Below are 13,909 nucleotides of genomic sequence, written 5' to 3'. Positions count from 1 at the left end.
ATCTTTAAACAACAGGATGACCTTTATCGAAATTGTGTTCTGGAATCCTGACGAGGTGATTGTTATGCTCCAGGTATAACTTTATGAATATATTTGTAGGATCTATGGGATCTGGATGATTTATGTTCTTGCATGGTTACAAATTACCACTATTTCATCTCTCGCAGCTGCAACACTCAAGAAATTTTCATTCTACTTGGACAGTACATCATATATAAGTAGTATACATATGCCTGAATTTTTTTGAAGTGAGTCGAGCAGCGCGTTGAGGTGTTTTGAACATTTTGCATATTACATGGTAGTTGCAGATTACCCGGAATGATAGTATTGGATGTTCGTGACCTGTCGCGTCAACCAGCGTCACACAGCCACGTACAACAGCCCCGGTTAACTGCGTTGTGGTCGATCCCCGCATGTCGTTTTGACTTTGTTGCATTTGGAAAGACCACTAACCAGGCGGAGTAGTGAGTGAATGCAGGAAAACTTTAGAGAGTAGAAAACAAACCAAACATTCCAACAGATAGCGGTCAATTTCAATGGAGCATCCGGCAATAGCTTGTGCGACAGATATGTATGCAAGACCATGCTTATATAAATTTGTGAGCTGGGCAGAGGTCTCCTGCAGAATCCTAAGTGCACTCAATATCGGGTAATTCAAGCATGCATGAACAAGGAGCATACCTGACTATGGAATCCCTCCGACGTTGTTCAAAGGGATCCCGAGCAGTTGGGGCGTTCCACAGATGGCAGCTAAGTCGGTGGAGTCTTTCCGTCAGGCGATTTAGGTCCGCCTTATTCTGAATACGTCTCTGCGATGGCCTTTGAATCAAGAAAATCCTGGTAATAAAAGAAGGTCTTACATCTATGGCTTGAAGGATTGTCAATAATCCATTAATGGCAGTTTGCATCGGAGGGCCGGCAAATGGAATGGCAGCTGCAACGCCCTGTACCAAGGGCAAAACTAGCAGAGCGATGTTGAGGGCTTCGCGTGCAGGGGGTACACCCCCGAAGGACGTGGCAGAAGATGCATTGGTGGAGACTTCGAAACGTGGTTCGCTGGTCGCAGAAACATGGTACGCTGATGATGAATCTGAAGGGAGAGTCGGTGAAGCAAACAGAAAGTCGCTATGGATGTGTGCAGGGATGGTGTTATCGCACTCATCGTGGGTAGCTGTCGAGCCGCGTTCTGTGCATCCATTCTTTGCGGGGTGCCTCGATCGAACAGCAAATACCTTGCCCAGATCAAAATCCTTGAAAAGATTCTGAATGAAATTCACCTGCGAATGGGGCATTTTGGTCTGCAGAGGTTAGGTAAGGAATATAAGACGTTGTAGAAGGAAGGCAGTCGAAAAACTTATGACAGGCGGGAGCTGTATACAACACAGCCCTCGTGCATGCTGAGGTATGTATTTTGAACTTGCTGTGAGTGTGCCTGGATAGGAAGTATTTTTACATCTCCGCAGACCTGCCAATGCACATAATGCACGGTACAGTTTGATAGTGTACTGTATAAGTTGTACCTACATACGATCGAGAATCACGGGCTTAACCGGCACCTACTAAATTTGAAATTCCTCGCTTCGCCCTGCCCGAGATCGATGCCTGGCTTTGTCCGTGGCGTATCGGTATAGGCCAGGCTCGGTCACTTAGAAGAAAACATCAATTCCGTGCATTCGTCTAACTACTGTCCGTATGCACACAGCGCGAAGCACAGAAGACCTCCGAATCAATTATCGTCCTGCCGCGAGAAGAGGCCTTGTCAAACTTATGTTCGAAACGGAGAGAAGAACGAGAAGCCTTTTTTGACTAACCAGCACTTGCTGTGTCAGGATATCCGCCACCTCGGTACAGCATCGTACTTTGGCAAGGTTAGCATGGCTCATTTCCCACTGATCAGTTCAACAACACTTCCTCTGCGACAACAGCTCATGGTGCTGGGCGGTGGAGCATAATATCAAGACTATTATCCTGGATGCGACTCGTACGTCTCACCACACTCGGTCGGTCCTGCTTCGTCAACCACAACACTCGGACCACGTCGTGGTCGCGGATGACAGGGTACAACTGTGGGACATACAGGACGGCAGCATGGACGGCAAACTCGGGCATGGCGCTGCGATGAGCTGCATCAATTGGTCTCCGATAGCAAGTGAAACGGAGCATTGGCCAACATGCCGCCCAAACGATAGACACTGGTCGCATTTTGATGTATACCGTCAAATCTCTTCGCAAGGCGACTGGCAGGGCGGGGAAAATGGTTCACGTGTGCTCAAATGTCCGTAAGCTGCTCATCGAGATCAAGGGACTAGGGCACAGTGACTTCGTCGTTTTGGTCCAAGGACATCCTCTTCGCTTCATTGGATTGCATGATCCAACAATGGCGGTCGATTGATGACGAATTGCTCGTTGTTCTATGGGGTCATACAAACAATCACTCATACTCCTCTGCCTGTCCCCAGACAAATACCAACTTATCAGCGCTTCAGATCGCCAGTACTGCAGTGCTGTATCGGACGCAAAAATACATGCCCGAAACGAGCTGCTGCGGATTTTGCTTTGATCGTCTTCGCCTCATTCACGAGGTTTCCTGAAACGGTCCCTTTCACTCGATAATTTTCCTTCTACCTCCTCTTGTCTGGGCGAAGTAAATAGTATTGCAATATAATATTTTGTCTAGACCCATTCAGTTCTTCCAGTCCAATCGAAACACTGAATCAACACCTTATTCTACTCGACGGGTGCATTCATCATTGGGCGTTTCCCGTACTCCACACCGATGCCAGTCGATACGCAGACGCATTCATGCAAGACAGTTGTTCCTATACCGAATGAAAAGGACGGGGCGTAGTGCCCACAAACATTTGCATGAGTGAAAAAGAAGGCCGACATAGTAGCTCCTGCAGAAGGTTAGTTCAAAACGATCGGGGGTACTTAGATGCAAACGTCAGTCGCGTCCCGAAATCTTTAGAAACAACAAGGCAAGGAAGCGCCTGCAAATCTGGCTCGCGCAGAAGTTCAGAATACCAGCGTAAAATCTGATCAGATTGAATATTTATCGAGTATACGCTGCAAAGTGAAGTAAGTAAGTTTGTATCAACACCGTCGAAACGATCTCCGATGGATCATCCTGTCGATGGTTGTTTCGCAGTTCACGGATGTGTTGAAAAACAACCAAGACTGTGCAAGGACCTCCCACGCAGTGTTGAGTGTCCAAGCTTTGAAGTTTCGGTCAGAATTTGGTTGTATCCCTCATAAACTGACAGGTGTCGAAGAGAGCAAGCACATCTAATATTCGTCAGATGAGCCTGATCATTCACCCGTAACACTTACAACCTGATATGTATGTAGGAGTGGAGTTAGTTGGACGGGAATGGCAAACATTAGTAAAGATACTCAGCACATCGGCCGCGTCTGTCATCGTGACTCCCAGAAGGCTCGCTGCATTGAACAAGTCAGAAACAAGCAAAAAACGTACTGCATGTGTTCCTGTTCGTGAGAGTTAACTGAGTGCTAACATTCGATCCGTACAAACATACGTAGAAAGACTGCAATATCATTACAATGCACTGAACGCTCAATACCGCTTTAGAGCAAACAAATCAGCGAGCTTGCCTAGGATTGCAGGAGACGGTGACGTGAATGATCCAGATACGAATGACGTCGGGATGAGTGTGTCAAAGTGCCGGATGAACTGCACGCACCAATGAGGTCCTTGATCGCCGCATCTGTATGTCCATGAGGTAGCTCGCTGCGAGCTATGTGAATGATTGGTATTATCAGCATTATGAAAGACTCAAAGAACTAAGAAGACGCGAACTTACATCACGCACGAATTTATACCTCCGTTGGGAGGATAACGTGTGCGGCAAGTCTTGCGTGCGTTTGTCAGAAATAACGAAACTAGAAAGCAGACCAAGTGAGAACGCGCATCACGGATCTGAGCCCTAGTAAACACTCACTCTGCAAAAATGTTCTCGACAAACCACACAAATCTACTATTCGCCCTCGCAAAAGCCGTCAGGTCCTCGTGATACACGACCTTGGCCTGCATGCCTTCGCGCTTCTTGAGGCTGAGTAGGAGAGGGTGAGGAGCATGGGACATGTTTCAGTCTCAAGGCATGCGAGTGTAGGTGCATGGCTGATGGGCTGGTAAACTGGATCGAATGAGGAATTATGAGTATCAGCTGAAGAGAAGTAGAACGGAGAACTTACTATGAGTTGCAAGACTTTCTGCATCCAGCGGCACACATCCCACAATCGTCCACATGGCACAGGCGTTCGCAATACAAACGGAAACCGTAGGCCAGTGATCAGTTGATTCAAGGAGCCAAAGTAAAGCTGATAGCGCGATGATTTTGAATCAGACGTGTATCGTTAACGCAACCAATGAAGGATGTCTCCAAGTCTTCATTTATGGGTTGCACGAGATACGTCGTTAGCACACTTGCAAAGTAGGAAAAGAAAATATGCAATTCACGATATTCGTATCCTGGATACGCGCCACAGCCAAGTCGCAGCTTCTGAGATGAAAATGTACAAATAGGGACAAATACTGTCGCCCAGGATCATTCCGTCCCTCACTGCTAGCAGACTCAGGCTGGCACCTCTAATTCCGAATCGAAACATACCCTGGGCCAGATAATAGGTGTCTCACAGCGAGTCATGATGAATGCTCAAGACTATTGAGTAGAGTATTTGCTGAATGTTTCCGTTCCCACAGCCTTGTGCTGCAGAAGTTTTCAGAATCCACACCGTGACTCAGACTGGCAGATCGATCTGGATTCGAGCTGCTCCCGGAGAGTCTGGTGGTGGATGATATTGCTGTTTCAGCCCTCGCAGCCAAGAGTACGTACTTATCATTCTTGTGTCCACGCACGTTCGACGTTGTTTCGGTTGACTTGTTTTTACTGATAAATGAGAATTACACGAACAAGTGCTCGCTCCCTTCCTTGTTGCCGTGCTAATACGAGGTGTTGGCAAAGCTCGCCTCACGGCGTCTTGGGTTTCCGACTCGAGAAAGGGTTAAAACTTAATTTGCTGCACTAGCAACAAGCTAGGCAGGAGATAGCCAACAAGTCGGATCTACATCCGCGAGGGTCGCAGCATCACGGTGGTGCGGAACTCTAAGAACCATTTGTAGAATCACCCTGGCGTCTGCATGTATCAGACCCCATTTACACCGTCCTTATGGCCTCATATCCTCCACTCCGGCGCTCGTTTCCCCTACAATGAGTCACATACTGAACGTTGTCTGCCATATTGGCATAATTGTGAAGATACCCGCCGCTCCTCCGTGAGTTTAAACTGGATACACCTGTTGGGTCGATCATCAACCTAACTTTTTATGCAGAGAAAACTGCACAACTCGGACAACGCTGTGTTGGGACGCAAGAGCTCATCAAACGCGCATAGCCCGATAGGCTTCGATAAGAATAGTAGATCAATTCTTTTGTGCGTCTGGACTTGACTTCTCTGAATATCGTTATCAGTACATAGCAGCAAACATGCACGATCGTACCATCCTATTGGAAGATTAGTGCAAGACATGAATAACTCAGGGATCACCCCCGTTTCTACACTAGCCTTGCATCCTCATGGTCCGACGAAGACGCTCAATATGGGTGTGTCCATGGTATTTATTTCATCGTGCATATAAGGATGAAACGACACTATCGCACGTCTTTAAGTCTAGCGCTTGTCACATTGAACTGTGCTGAAGATTTACGTCGCAATGGAAACCTCCATTGTAAGTCGATCTTGATTTTACACTCATTATCAATAATGACTGAGTCACCTGGACAGGAGAGCAATCTCATTGATTTGAAGATCCAACCCATTTTCATTCCTACGACAGCCATACAACGACTGCATCAGTGTCCTAGTTATGCTGGAGGGCTTGGCGATGTCTGGAAATGTTCCATGTCTACACAATCTAACACCCATCTTGTAAGTTCACAAACGGGGGACAGTTCCAACGTCATTCATCATAATTAAGGTTGCAGTCAAAGCGCTCAGGGTCCCTCAGTCGACAGGTGTGCATTGTGGGGTTCTATCCGCAAGCTTTATTCTAATTAGTCAAAATGCAGATACGGAACTTGTACGAAAAGCAGGCATGGTGAAGTCATGAAGTAATTCACCGTTGCACTCGCTGATAGATCAACTCTCCAGAGGATTCGTCGCCAGGTTTACGTTCAGATGCAATTGTCACACGACCACATCCTCCCTCTTGAGGGTATTACTGAGGGATTTGGACCCCTTCCCGCGTTAGTCGCTCCATGGATGGAAAATGGATCGCTCAACGAGTATTTGAGACTGCAATTTTCTCAGCTTTCGAGGCCGATGAAGTTACAAATGGTTTGCATTTTATATTTGCAGAGACAAGTTGAACCTTGACTTGACATTTCAGGTAGGGGACATAGCAGCTGGTCTTCAGTACTGTGGGTGGCACTCAGCTCTCTTGCACTTTGATTGCCTGATCTCCTGTAGTGCACGACAAGGATATTGTCCATGGTGAACTAACTGACGTAGGTGCAGTGTTCCCTACCATACTCCGGGCAGAAATGACGGTGCTGCAATTTAGACCAACGTCCTAGTCAGCAGTGAAGGGAGGCTCTATATCGGGGGCTTCGGTCTCTCGATGATCCTCACACAATCAGAGCACGCTACATTTAACTCATGTCTCCCGGGTAATATACGGTGGATGGCGCCGGAGACCGTGACATTTGATGCGCAGGATTATAAGCCAACCAAGGCCAACGATATTTACTCGTATGGCTGTGTCATGATGCAGGTGCGTGGTGTGTTCCCATTCAAATGCCATGTTGCCAATTCCATGCAGGTGTTTTCTGGACGTCAACCTTATGAGAGAATCAACAATATTTTTGCCGTTATATCAGCAATGGAAAAAGGGCGCGAACCGTTCCCCCAATTGACTGGTGTCGATGAAGAAATCCAGCAGTTTGCGCAACTATGCTTGTCAAGGAGGAGTGAATCCCGCCTGTTGGTTGCCAGCATTGTAGAGTTCTTGTGGTCACAGACAAGTGTCGCGGAGACTATGAAGACGTTGCTGTCGACACTTCCTGTCACGGTGAAACATATATCGGAAGCAGTTCTCATGAAGTGTGAGTCTGACTACGATACTGGTCATCTGGACGTCCTTGGTGCGACCTTGAAATGCAAGTGGGTGGTGCATGAGTCGATTGAGATCGAGGTTAGTGTATTTACATGGACCCACGGAACTATATGTAATGCATCGGTCAACAGGTGGGGGTCAAGACTTTGAGGGATGATGTTGACAGTCAAAATGATATGGAAAAGATATGTAATGTGAGTAAACATACAGTCCGCCATCGCTGTACAGATAAATCATTACTAAATCATGTATTACTCGGCAGAGGATTCGTCGTGAGATGTATGTCAGGGAGAAGTTGAGGCACGAGGCCATCCTTATCCTCTATGGAATGACTGCGAATTTTGGAATTCTCCCATCCTTTGTATACCAATGGATGGCAGGCGGTTCGTTGCACGACTACCTGAAACGAGAGTACTCCAATTTATCTGCACGTCGGAAGCTCGACATTGTGAGTTGATTTTTCAAAGTTCGTGGCATACATAAGTTCTCTGACCTCGAATGGTCAGCTACTGGAGGTGGCGTATGTTATCGAATATTGTCAGTGTCTCCTGTAGCCGTTTGTGCATGAAACTCATGCGCATTCTTAGTGCACAAATGGGGCATTGTGCATGGCAACTTAACGGGTGTATGCTTCGATTATTTACTACATTGCACACTAAAGATTCTTACTTCATCCCTAGGACAACATTCTCATTGACGGTTCAGGCCGTGTACGCATCGCAGACTTCAGCCACTCCATGATCCTAGCCGAAGCAGATAATCGGATATTCAGCGAGCAACTCATGGGAGATGCAAGGTACGCTGCGCCCGAGTCTATATCCAGTGGTGGCCGGACAGCAGCACCAAAACCGACCAAAGCAGGAGATGTGTACTCGTATGGCTGCATCGCGATTCTGGTGCGTTATGCAGCACATCGACCTTCGATGCATTTTACACCGCTATTCACCAGGTATTGTTGGGAAAGGTGCCATACTGGTGGATTTCTGAAGAGAGTCGAGTGCTTTCGGAAAAAGAAAAGGGCACAGGGCCCTTTCAGCCTACTGTGGAGGTATGATCTTTGCGAAGTTTCTCTTACGCAGGCCTCAGGACTTTTCATTCAAAGATCAGTGAAAGGCACCTGGACTTGATGCGCCAGTGCCTATTGGCCGAAAATTCCCGTCCTTCAATTAAGAATGTTATCTACTTAGCCTTAGCCCAACAATCTGGGTGAGCTATCGTTATCTTTGTTCCGCATGTCGCCGTTGAGCTCATCGCCTGCAGTGCCGTTGATTTAACGAACTCGGTCCAACGGCTCGACAAGGATCCCCATGCTGCTGGAGCATATGGAGCTGTTCACAGGTGCAGGCTCCATCTTGAAAATATCGATACAACGGTCCGACAAGCTGTTGCTTGCTACCAGCTCCCTTCCACATCAACTTGTGTTGACATAGGTGCCTTGTATATCATTTTTGATCTGAGTTGCTCACAGAAATCTAGGTGGCAGTCAAAGAAATATTTTCGAACAATGATGGGGACATGTTGAGGAATGTCCATGTCAGTGCCTATGTGTTCCGCCTTCATTCAACTGACTTTTGGTGCTTCAGCGATTGCTCCGAGAAATCAAGCTATGGTTAGAGCTTGAGCACGAGAATATTGTCCCTCTCTGGGGAGTCACAGACAACTTTGGCTGCTTACCAGCACTTATCTCGCCATGGTTAAAACATGGCGCGCTGACGGGATACCTTCGGCGTGAGCATAGAATGCTTTCTTACAAGAGGAAGTTTGCACTGGTTCGGTCTATTCTTTACCTCACCATCACAAGCACGCTAAGGTGTCTTTAGCTCAGGGACATAGCTCGAGGGCTTCAGTATCGTATGCTCAATGTTTTGTCGTTGATCCGAGAACTAACACAGAATGGGGCAGTGCATTCACGGGAAATTATCCATGGAGACTTGAGTGGCGTACGTATACATTATGAGATGTGCGAATGCCCAACTGAAGCTTGCTTAGAATAATGTTCTCGTTGATGAAGATGGAAAAGCCAGTCTGGCCGATTTTGGTCGCTCTGCCCTCCTTCCTGAGAGAATAAGCCAAGCATTGTTGCCTACTTATCCCGGAGGCACCATGCCCTACACGGCGCCAGAATGCTTGAAGTCCGATGATGAAGGCAATGAGTCATTGGTATTCTCTCCGACAAGCGATGTATACTCTTTCGGAGGGATCATGCTACAGGCACGTGACCTATATCCCAAAAATTGAATTAGCTCATATCCCTGCAGGTTTTGGAGGGCGAGGTCCCATACCATTATGCACGCTCAAGAATGCAGATAAGTAGGTGGATATTAGAAGGGAAAACGCCCATAAGGCCGCACACACCTGTTATCGTTGACGAGGACTGGAATTTCATCCAACGCTGTTGGTTAGAGGATATGGAGCACCGGCCCTCTGACGAAGATATCCTGGAATTTGTGGAAGGACGGGCTAGAATTCAGTCGTAGGTAATGTTGCCTCTGTACTTGTCCATCGTGTGTAGACAGGAAGCACGGACGCCGCCTGGACACAGTGTCCAGAATCAATTGAACTTGGTGCCGATCGATCAATTCTATCACTTCTCGGCTCGATCGACCCACAAGAATTGTATTGCGTGTATATCGTACATAGCAGAGCAATTGTACAAAGTAAAGCAAGGATACAGTCGACGAAAGGTACTAAATAAATGGTAAGAACCACTAAACTTCGTAGCACTTATCTTCAGAACCATCCGCGTCATACAATGGCTCTGAACCGTAATCCAAGTCCTGGTCACCCAGCGTTGTTGAATCATTTTCGTCTACAGAATCGTCGACCACGAAATACTGGCTCTCAAATGCCATACGCAACGCCATGCTTGGGCTGAACAGCGTAAACTTCGACTTTCCAAGATGCACCTTGACCACCGAAAACATATATCCTTTCGGTGGCGAGTCACTTCGTTGGCGAATCTCGTCAGCGATCTCTGGCCATATGGGGTCCTTCCCAGGGAACTGCTCAAGCCTGTGCACAGGAAGCACATGGATCTCCGGTGGAAACACAGTCATGTCGAGCATGAGTACGAGTTTGTTGATGAATGCAGGAAACTGCTGCTGGGCTTCACGAACGCGTGTTTCCACATCTTTGGCCATTCCCGAGATCTCACTGGTTTCGAAGCCTGCGATGACTTGAAGACTCGTACGGATATCGCGTGAGCCCCACGGCCCTGATGGCGATTGGGTCGACAAGCATGAGACGAGGATTGAAAAGACTCACCAACGGCACACCTCAGAACTTGACACCACTTCTTGTGTCCATTGCGCCAAGCGGTCCTTTGGCATTTCTCCGAACAATAAAGTGATATCAAACAACCTGAGCACCGACGTTTTTTGCTGACAAACTCGGATGTCCAGATCCCACACTGCTACCGATATCAGCATCCGCAGAATGAAACTACAATCAGCGTACTCCTGGGCCACTGCACTTGTATTCCTGTGGGTTTATGGGCTCTACACTGCGATGATCCATAGCATCGATAGAAGATTTCAGGACGAGTTCGAGAGCAACTCCCAACCCTTTGTCTCGTATCTCTCGTTTTGCCATAGGAGCACTTTGCACGCGAAACCAGTGTTTGAAAATGGATTCAACGACCCTGTGGTATAGGAAAAATGTGGGGAGAAGGAGGAGCAACTCTACGTCACCCATGCGGCCACGGGGTGGGTGTCCGTTTGGGTATTCGCGATGGTTGGCGTGAGGCGGGCAAACAACTCCCTTCTCCAAAGTTTGAATGAGGCCAGCGTCTATTGCCTGGCACACACTTGTTACCCCGTCATCTCCATCGCGAATAGCAGATGCAATGTACGAGTATCCCATCCACAAAACATTCTGTCTGTCCGCTAGTCCCAGCTGCGAATGAAAATCCATTTCCGCGTTTGTTTGTACCAAGATCTTCGGCAAGATCAAAGTGATCGCGTCCACCATTGTGCGAATCGAACCTTGCCGGATAAGTTGGGCGCGGCATGAAGCGTCTTGGCGGCTGATAGTCTTAAGAAACAGGAAGGAATAATGGAGACCAGCAGTGAAGAGATGAAGGTGTTGTACGCTCTTATCGCTGGGCGTCCACGATCGGGGTTCTTCTACAGCAACAGCATCTCTGGTAATCCTACGGATGTATCTGAGAAGGGTGTAGACAACGGGTTTCACCCCTCCGGCAGCATGTATATAATTCGATATCGGAAGGGTGATTTTGTCTGGATCCTCAGATTCAGATATGCAAGCATTGTTTGTCACCGTAAAAGACGTGCGGATCATCGAAACAAGGCTGTCCGTTGAACTTCCGGGGTCGCCTTGGAGTACATCTCCCTTGAGGTTTCCAACCAATACCCATAACTGTGCAACATAGTGCTGGACAGAAATAGAAGATCGGAGTATGTGACGCCCTTCTTTCGAGCTGGTGCAGATGAATGTGAGCGGGTGGATGCACAATTTTGTAGCATCGAACACATTGCAAAGATCAGGGCGCGGGGGAGTAACTGAGACGTCGTAAGGAGAAGGGAGGCAATTTCGAGCGAAGAACCGCATCCACGGGAATATTTCGTCCCACCTCCTGACAATATACTTTGTCACTATGCTGTCCCCGGTATCAGAACCCACAGCTGAAGGCCGGGCAGCCGAGCAAATCTTCACTAATCCCAGGAGAGCCCACTTTGCGCCCATGATGGCTGGAATGGTCTTGAGATTGATGTAGTTTGGTACTTGAACTGATTTAAGTGTCGCGTGAAATATGGGCACCAAGCAAGAAAAGCGGGGAGCACATGGAATCGGGATAGAGTCAACCAGCCTTGCCAGATCTGCGGTGGATCCCTGTACAGCCTTCTTTGCAGTGATCTTGAGTGCATGTGAGTGATGGTACGTATTTTATATGATAAGGGATCCAACTTGGGTTACCACCGGCAGAAACTTCAGTGCTTGGGTTTCATCTGTATTGAGCTGCAAGATTGATCTAACTGCGGCAAATGACATTAGAGGTAGGTAGGAATAGGTTCTGTGTAGCCTGATGGGCTTGAATGGGGGGCAGGTGGAATTGGTCGATGTTTGGTCAGTACCCCTACTAGCACTATGCCGTGGTCAACACCCCAATCACAAAAGCCTCGTGTCTGTATTAATATTGTGCTATGAGAGCGTGCGTAAGATCGATTGAGTGGTCTTACGTTTCTTGAGTCAAAAAGACTAGCATGTCCGTAGCTTGTGGATGGAGCGCTTAAAATCATTCAATTTGGTCATGGCGTGGTGAGGAGCAGTATTACATAATACTTAACTTAAACTCAATGCCTAGGCCTCGATTCAGCGTAGTCGAACCTCGCACTCAGAGAATCAATAATAGTGCTACACCGTACTACCTATACGTGGGTGGTCAACGTGTTAACTACCAAACAGGCGTAGGTGCAATAGACCTATTTTCACGACTGAAACTGACAGAGTCGCACGCAGCCCACCATCTGGGGTGCTGCAGGCACTAACAAACCACGCTCGTTCTATCAGCTAGTGCTGCAGGCACTAACAGACCACGCTCGTTCTATCAGCTAGTGCACCAGGGCACGAAACTCATCCCCGCAGATTTCATTGCCCCTGCCACAAGTCACGACCCCATCGCGAATTCCAAGCATCACCGTATTTTGCTCTCCAACTATTTCGCCCAGCCTGAAGCGCTTGCCTTTGGTAAGACAGGAGGAGGTGCGCAAGAGGTTGGCAGCGGTGCAAGCGAGCCACTCGTGAAGAGCAAGGGGTTCGACAGAAGCCGGCCTTGCAACAGCATTTTGTTCCCGCTGATGACTCCCAGAAACCTCGGTGCGCTTATCGCGCTGTATGAGCACAAGATCTTTCCCCAGGGTGTCATGTGGGTATCAATTCATTCGGTAGGAATACGCGCGGTTGACAGTTCCTCGTTCGCTAAATGGGTTATGTAGACCAAATGGGCGTCGAACTTGGAAAGATTCTTGCGAAGGGTAATTTTTCACTGCTGGGACCCCCGTCCGATGTGACTGGCCATGACAGTGCGGTGCGTTCATCTTTTCACTAGTCTTCGTTTTTTTAGCTGAGACAAAATCAGGACGCAGACTACTAGTCTTATTCACCTCTGCCAAAAGACGGAATACTTTTTGTAAGATGGGAAACCATTTGCGTTCGACCAATCCCTCCCCCCACTAACCTTAACTTGACACAAAAAACAAGGAGCCTCGTCGCAAGACGTCCTGAACTACATAACATATAAGTATGTCCCGTTCGTCTATTTCAGATATCTGTACGACACCAAATCAACATTTCGAATAAAACTCTAAATACGATTCTGCTCAACGAGTGCATTCATCACCCGGGGCATGTCCCATACTATGCATCACTACCAGTTGATACGCGTACTCGTTCCTGGAAAGTAATTGTACTCATGCCAATTCCTGCATCAGAGTTGGCCACGAGCTTAGCATGATATTCTCGAACACCAAGGACGAGGCGAGGTCCCACCACAAACATCTGCACAAGTGAAAAAAGTTGAACAAGGCCGACATAAATAGCTCCTGCGGAAGATGCATCCTGTAAAAATGGTCAGACGCAGTCATGTGTAGAGGTCAGTCACAAATCAGCGTACCAGATTTTTTGGAGACATTGACGCGAGGTTAAGACAGGAAGCGACAGCAAACCTAATTCGTGTGGAACGTCAGCAGAAAATATGATCACATTGAAACAACGAGCTCACGTTGCAAAGTAAAGTAGGTGTGTTTTTATTAGCACCGT

The 13,909-nt window shown here is 47.7% G+C and overlaps 5 protein-coding genes across 5 annotated transcripts; 2 read left to right on the top strand and 3 right to left on the bottom strand.

Moving 5' to 3' along the window:
* Window positions 1-304: 304 nt before the first annotated feature.
* On the bottom strand, window positions 305-1,514 carry DEU56DRAFT_798069 (uncharacterized protein). Its single transcript, XM_041352971.1, has 3 exons — window positions 861-1,514; window positions 682-809; window positions 305-629 (listed from the first exon to the last, which is right to left on the bottom strand). Exons 1-3 carry the CDS (start codon window positions 1,290-1,292, stop codon window positions 449-451), a joined length of 741 nt encoding a protein of 246 aa, XP_041209588.1. The 5' UTR covers window positions 1,293-1,514; the 3' UTR covers window positions 305-448.
* A 2,060-nt stretch (window positions 1,515-3,574) lies between these two features.
* On the bottom strand, window positions 3,575-4,445 carry DEU56DRAFT_980042 (uncharacterized protein; the record flags this gene model as incomplete). Its single annotated transcript, XM_041359767.1, has 4 exons — window positions 4,213-4,445; window positions 3,960-4,154; window positions 3,822-3,900; window positions 3,575-3,748 (listed from the first exon to the last, which is right to left on the bottom strand). The coding sequence occupies exons 2-4, from the start codon at window positions 4,100-4,102 to the stop codon at window positions 3,575-3,577; spliced, it is 396 nt and encodes a 131-aa protein (XP_041209587.1). The 5' UTR covers window positions 4,103-4,154; window positions 4,213-4,445.
* A 1,286-nt stretch (window positions 4,446-5,731) lies between these two features.
* DEU56DRAFT_911729 (kinase-like domain-containing protein) lies at window positions 5,732-9,609 on the top strand (the record flags this gene model as incomplete). Its single annotated transcript, XM_041357317.1, has 22 exons — window positions 5,732-5,746; window positions 5,803-5,946; window positions 5,996-6,032; window positions 6,087-6,115; window positions 6,169-6,354; window positions 6,407-6,437; window positions 6,487-6,524; window positions 6,581-6,790; window positions 6,839-7,210; window positions 7,264-7,326; window positions 7,395-7,580; window positions 7,639-7,669; window positions 7,720-7,757; window positions 7,813-8,028; window positions 8,082-8,180; window positions 8,235-8,338; window positions 8,393-8,562; window positions 8,616-8,665; window positions 8,716-8,901; window positions 8,953-9,072; window positions 9,122-9,313; window positions 9,391-9,609. 22 exons carry the CDS (start codon window positions 5,732-5,734, stop codon window positions 9,607-9,609), a joined length of 2,736 nt encoding a protein of 911 aa, XP_041209586.1.
* Window positions 9,610-9,736: 127 nt separating this feature from the next.
* Window positions 9,737-12,386, bottom strand: DEU56DRAFT_798035 (uncharacterized protein). Its single transcript, XM_041352970.1, has 5 exons — window positions 12,331-12,386; window positions 12,059-12,276; window positions 10,589-12,007; window positions 10,397-10,541; window positions 9,737-10,346 (listed from the first exon to the last, which is right to left on the bottom strand). Exons 2-5 carry the CDS (start codon window positions 12,140-12,142, stop codon window positions 9,841-9,843), a joined length of 2,154 nt encoding a protein of 717 aa, XP_041209585.1. The 5' UTR covers window positions 12,143-12,276; window positions 12,331-12,386; the 3' UTR covers window positions 9,737-9,840.
* A 304-nt stretch (window positions 12,387-12,690) lies between these two features.
* DEU56DRAFT_941657 (glucose-6-phosphate isomerase) lies at window positions 12,691-13,106 on the top strand (the record flags this gene model as incomplete). The annotated part of the gene is made up of 1 exon (XM_041358932.1): window positions 12,691-13,106. A coding segment is annotated over one exon (396 nt), but the record flags the coding sequence as incomplete, so codon positions are not given.
* Window positions 13,107-13,909: the final 803 nt, after the last annotated feature.

The sequence above is a fragment of the Suillus clintonianus genome, assembly GCF_016758775.1.
Source record: "Suillus clintonianus strain FC179 chromosome Unknown DEU56scaffold_27, whole genome shotgun sequence".
Lineage (NCBI taxonomy): Eukaryota > Fungi > Basidiomycota > Agaricomycetes > Boletales > Suillaceae > Suillus > Suillus clintonianus.
This window is presented reverse-complemented; position numbering and strand designations above follow the sequence as displayed.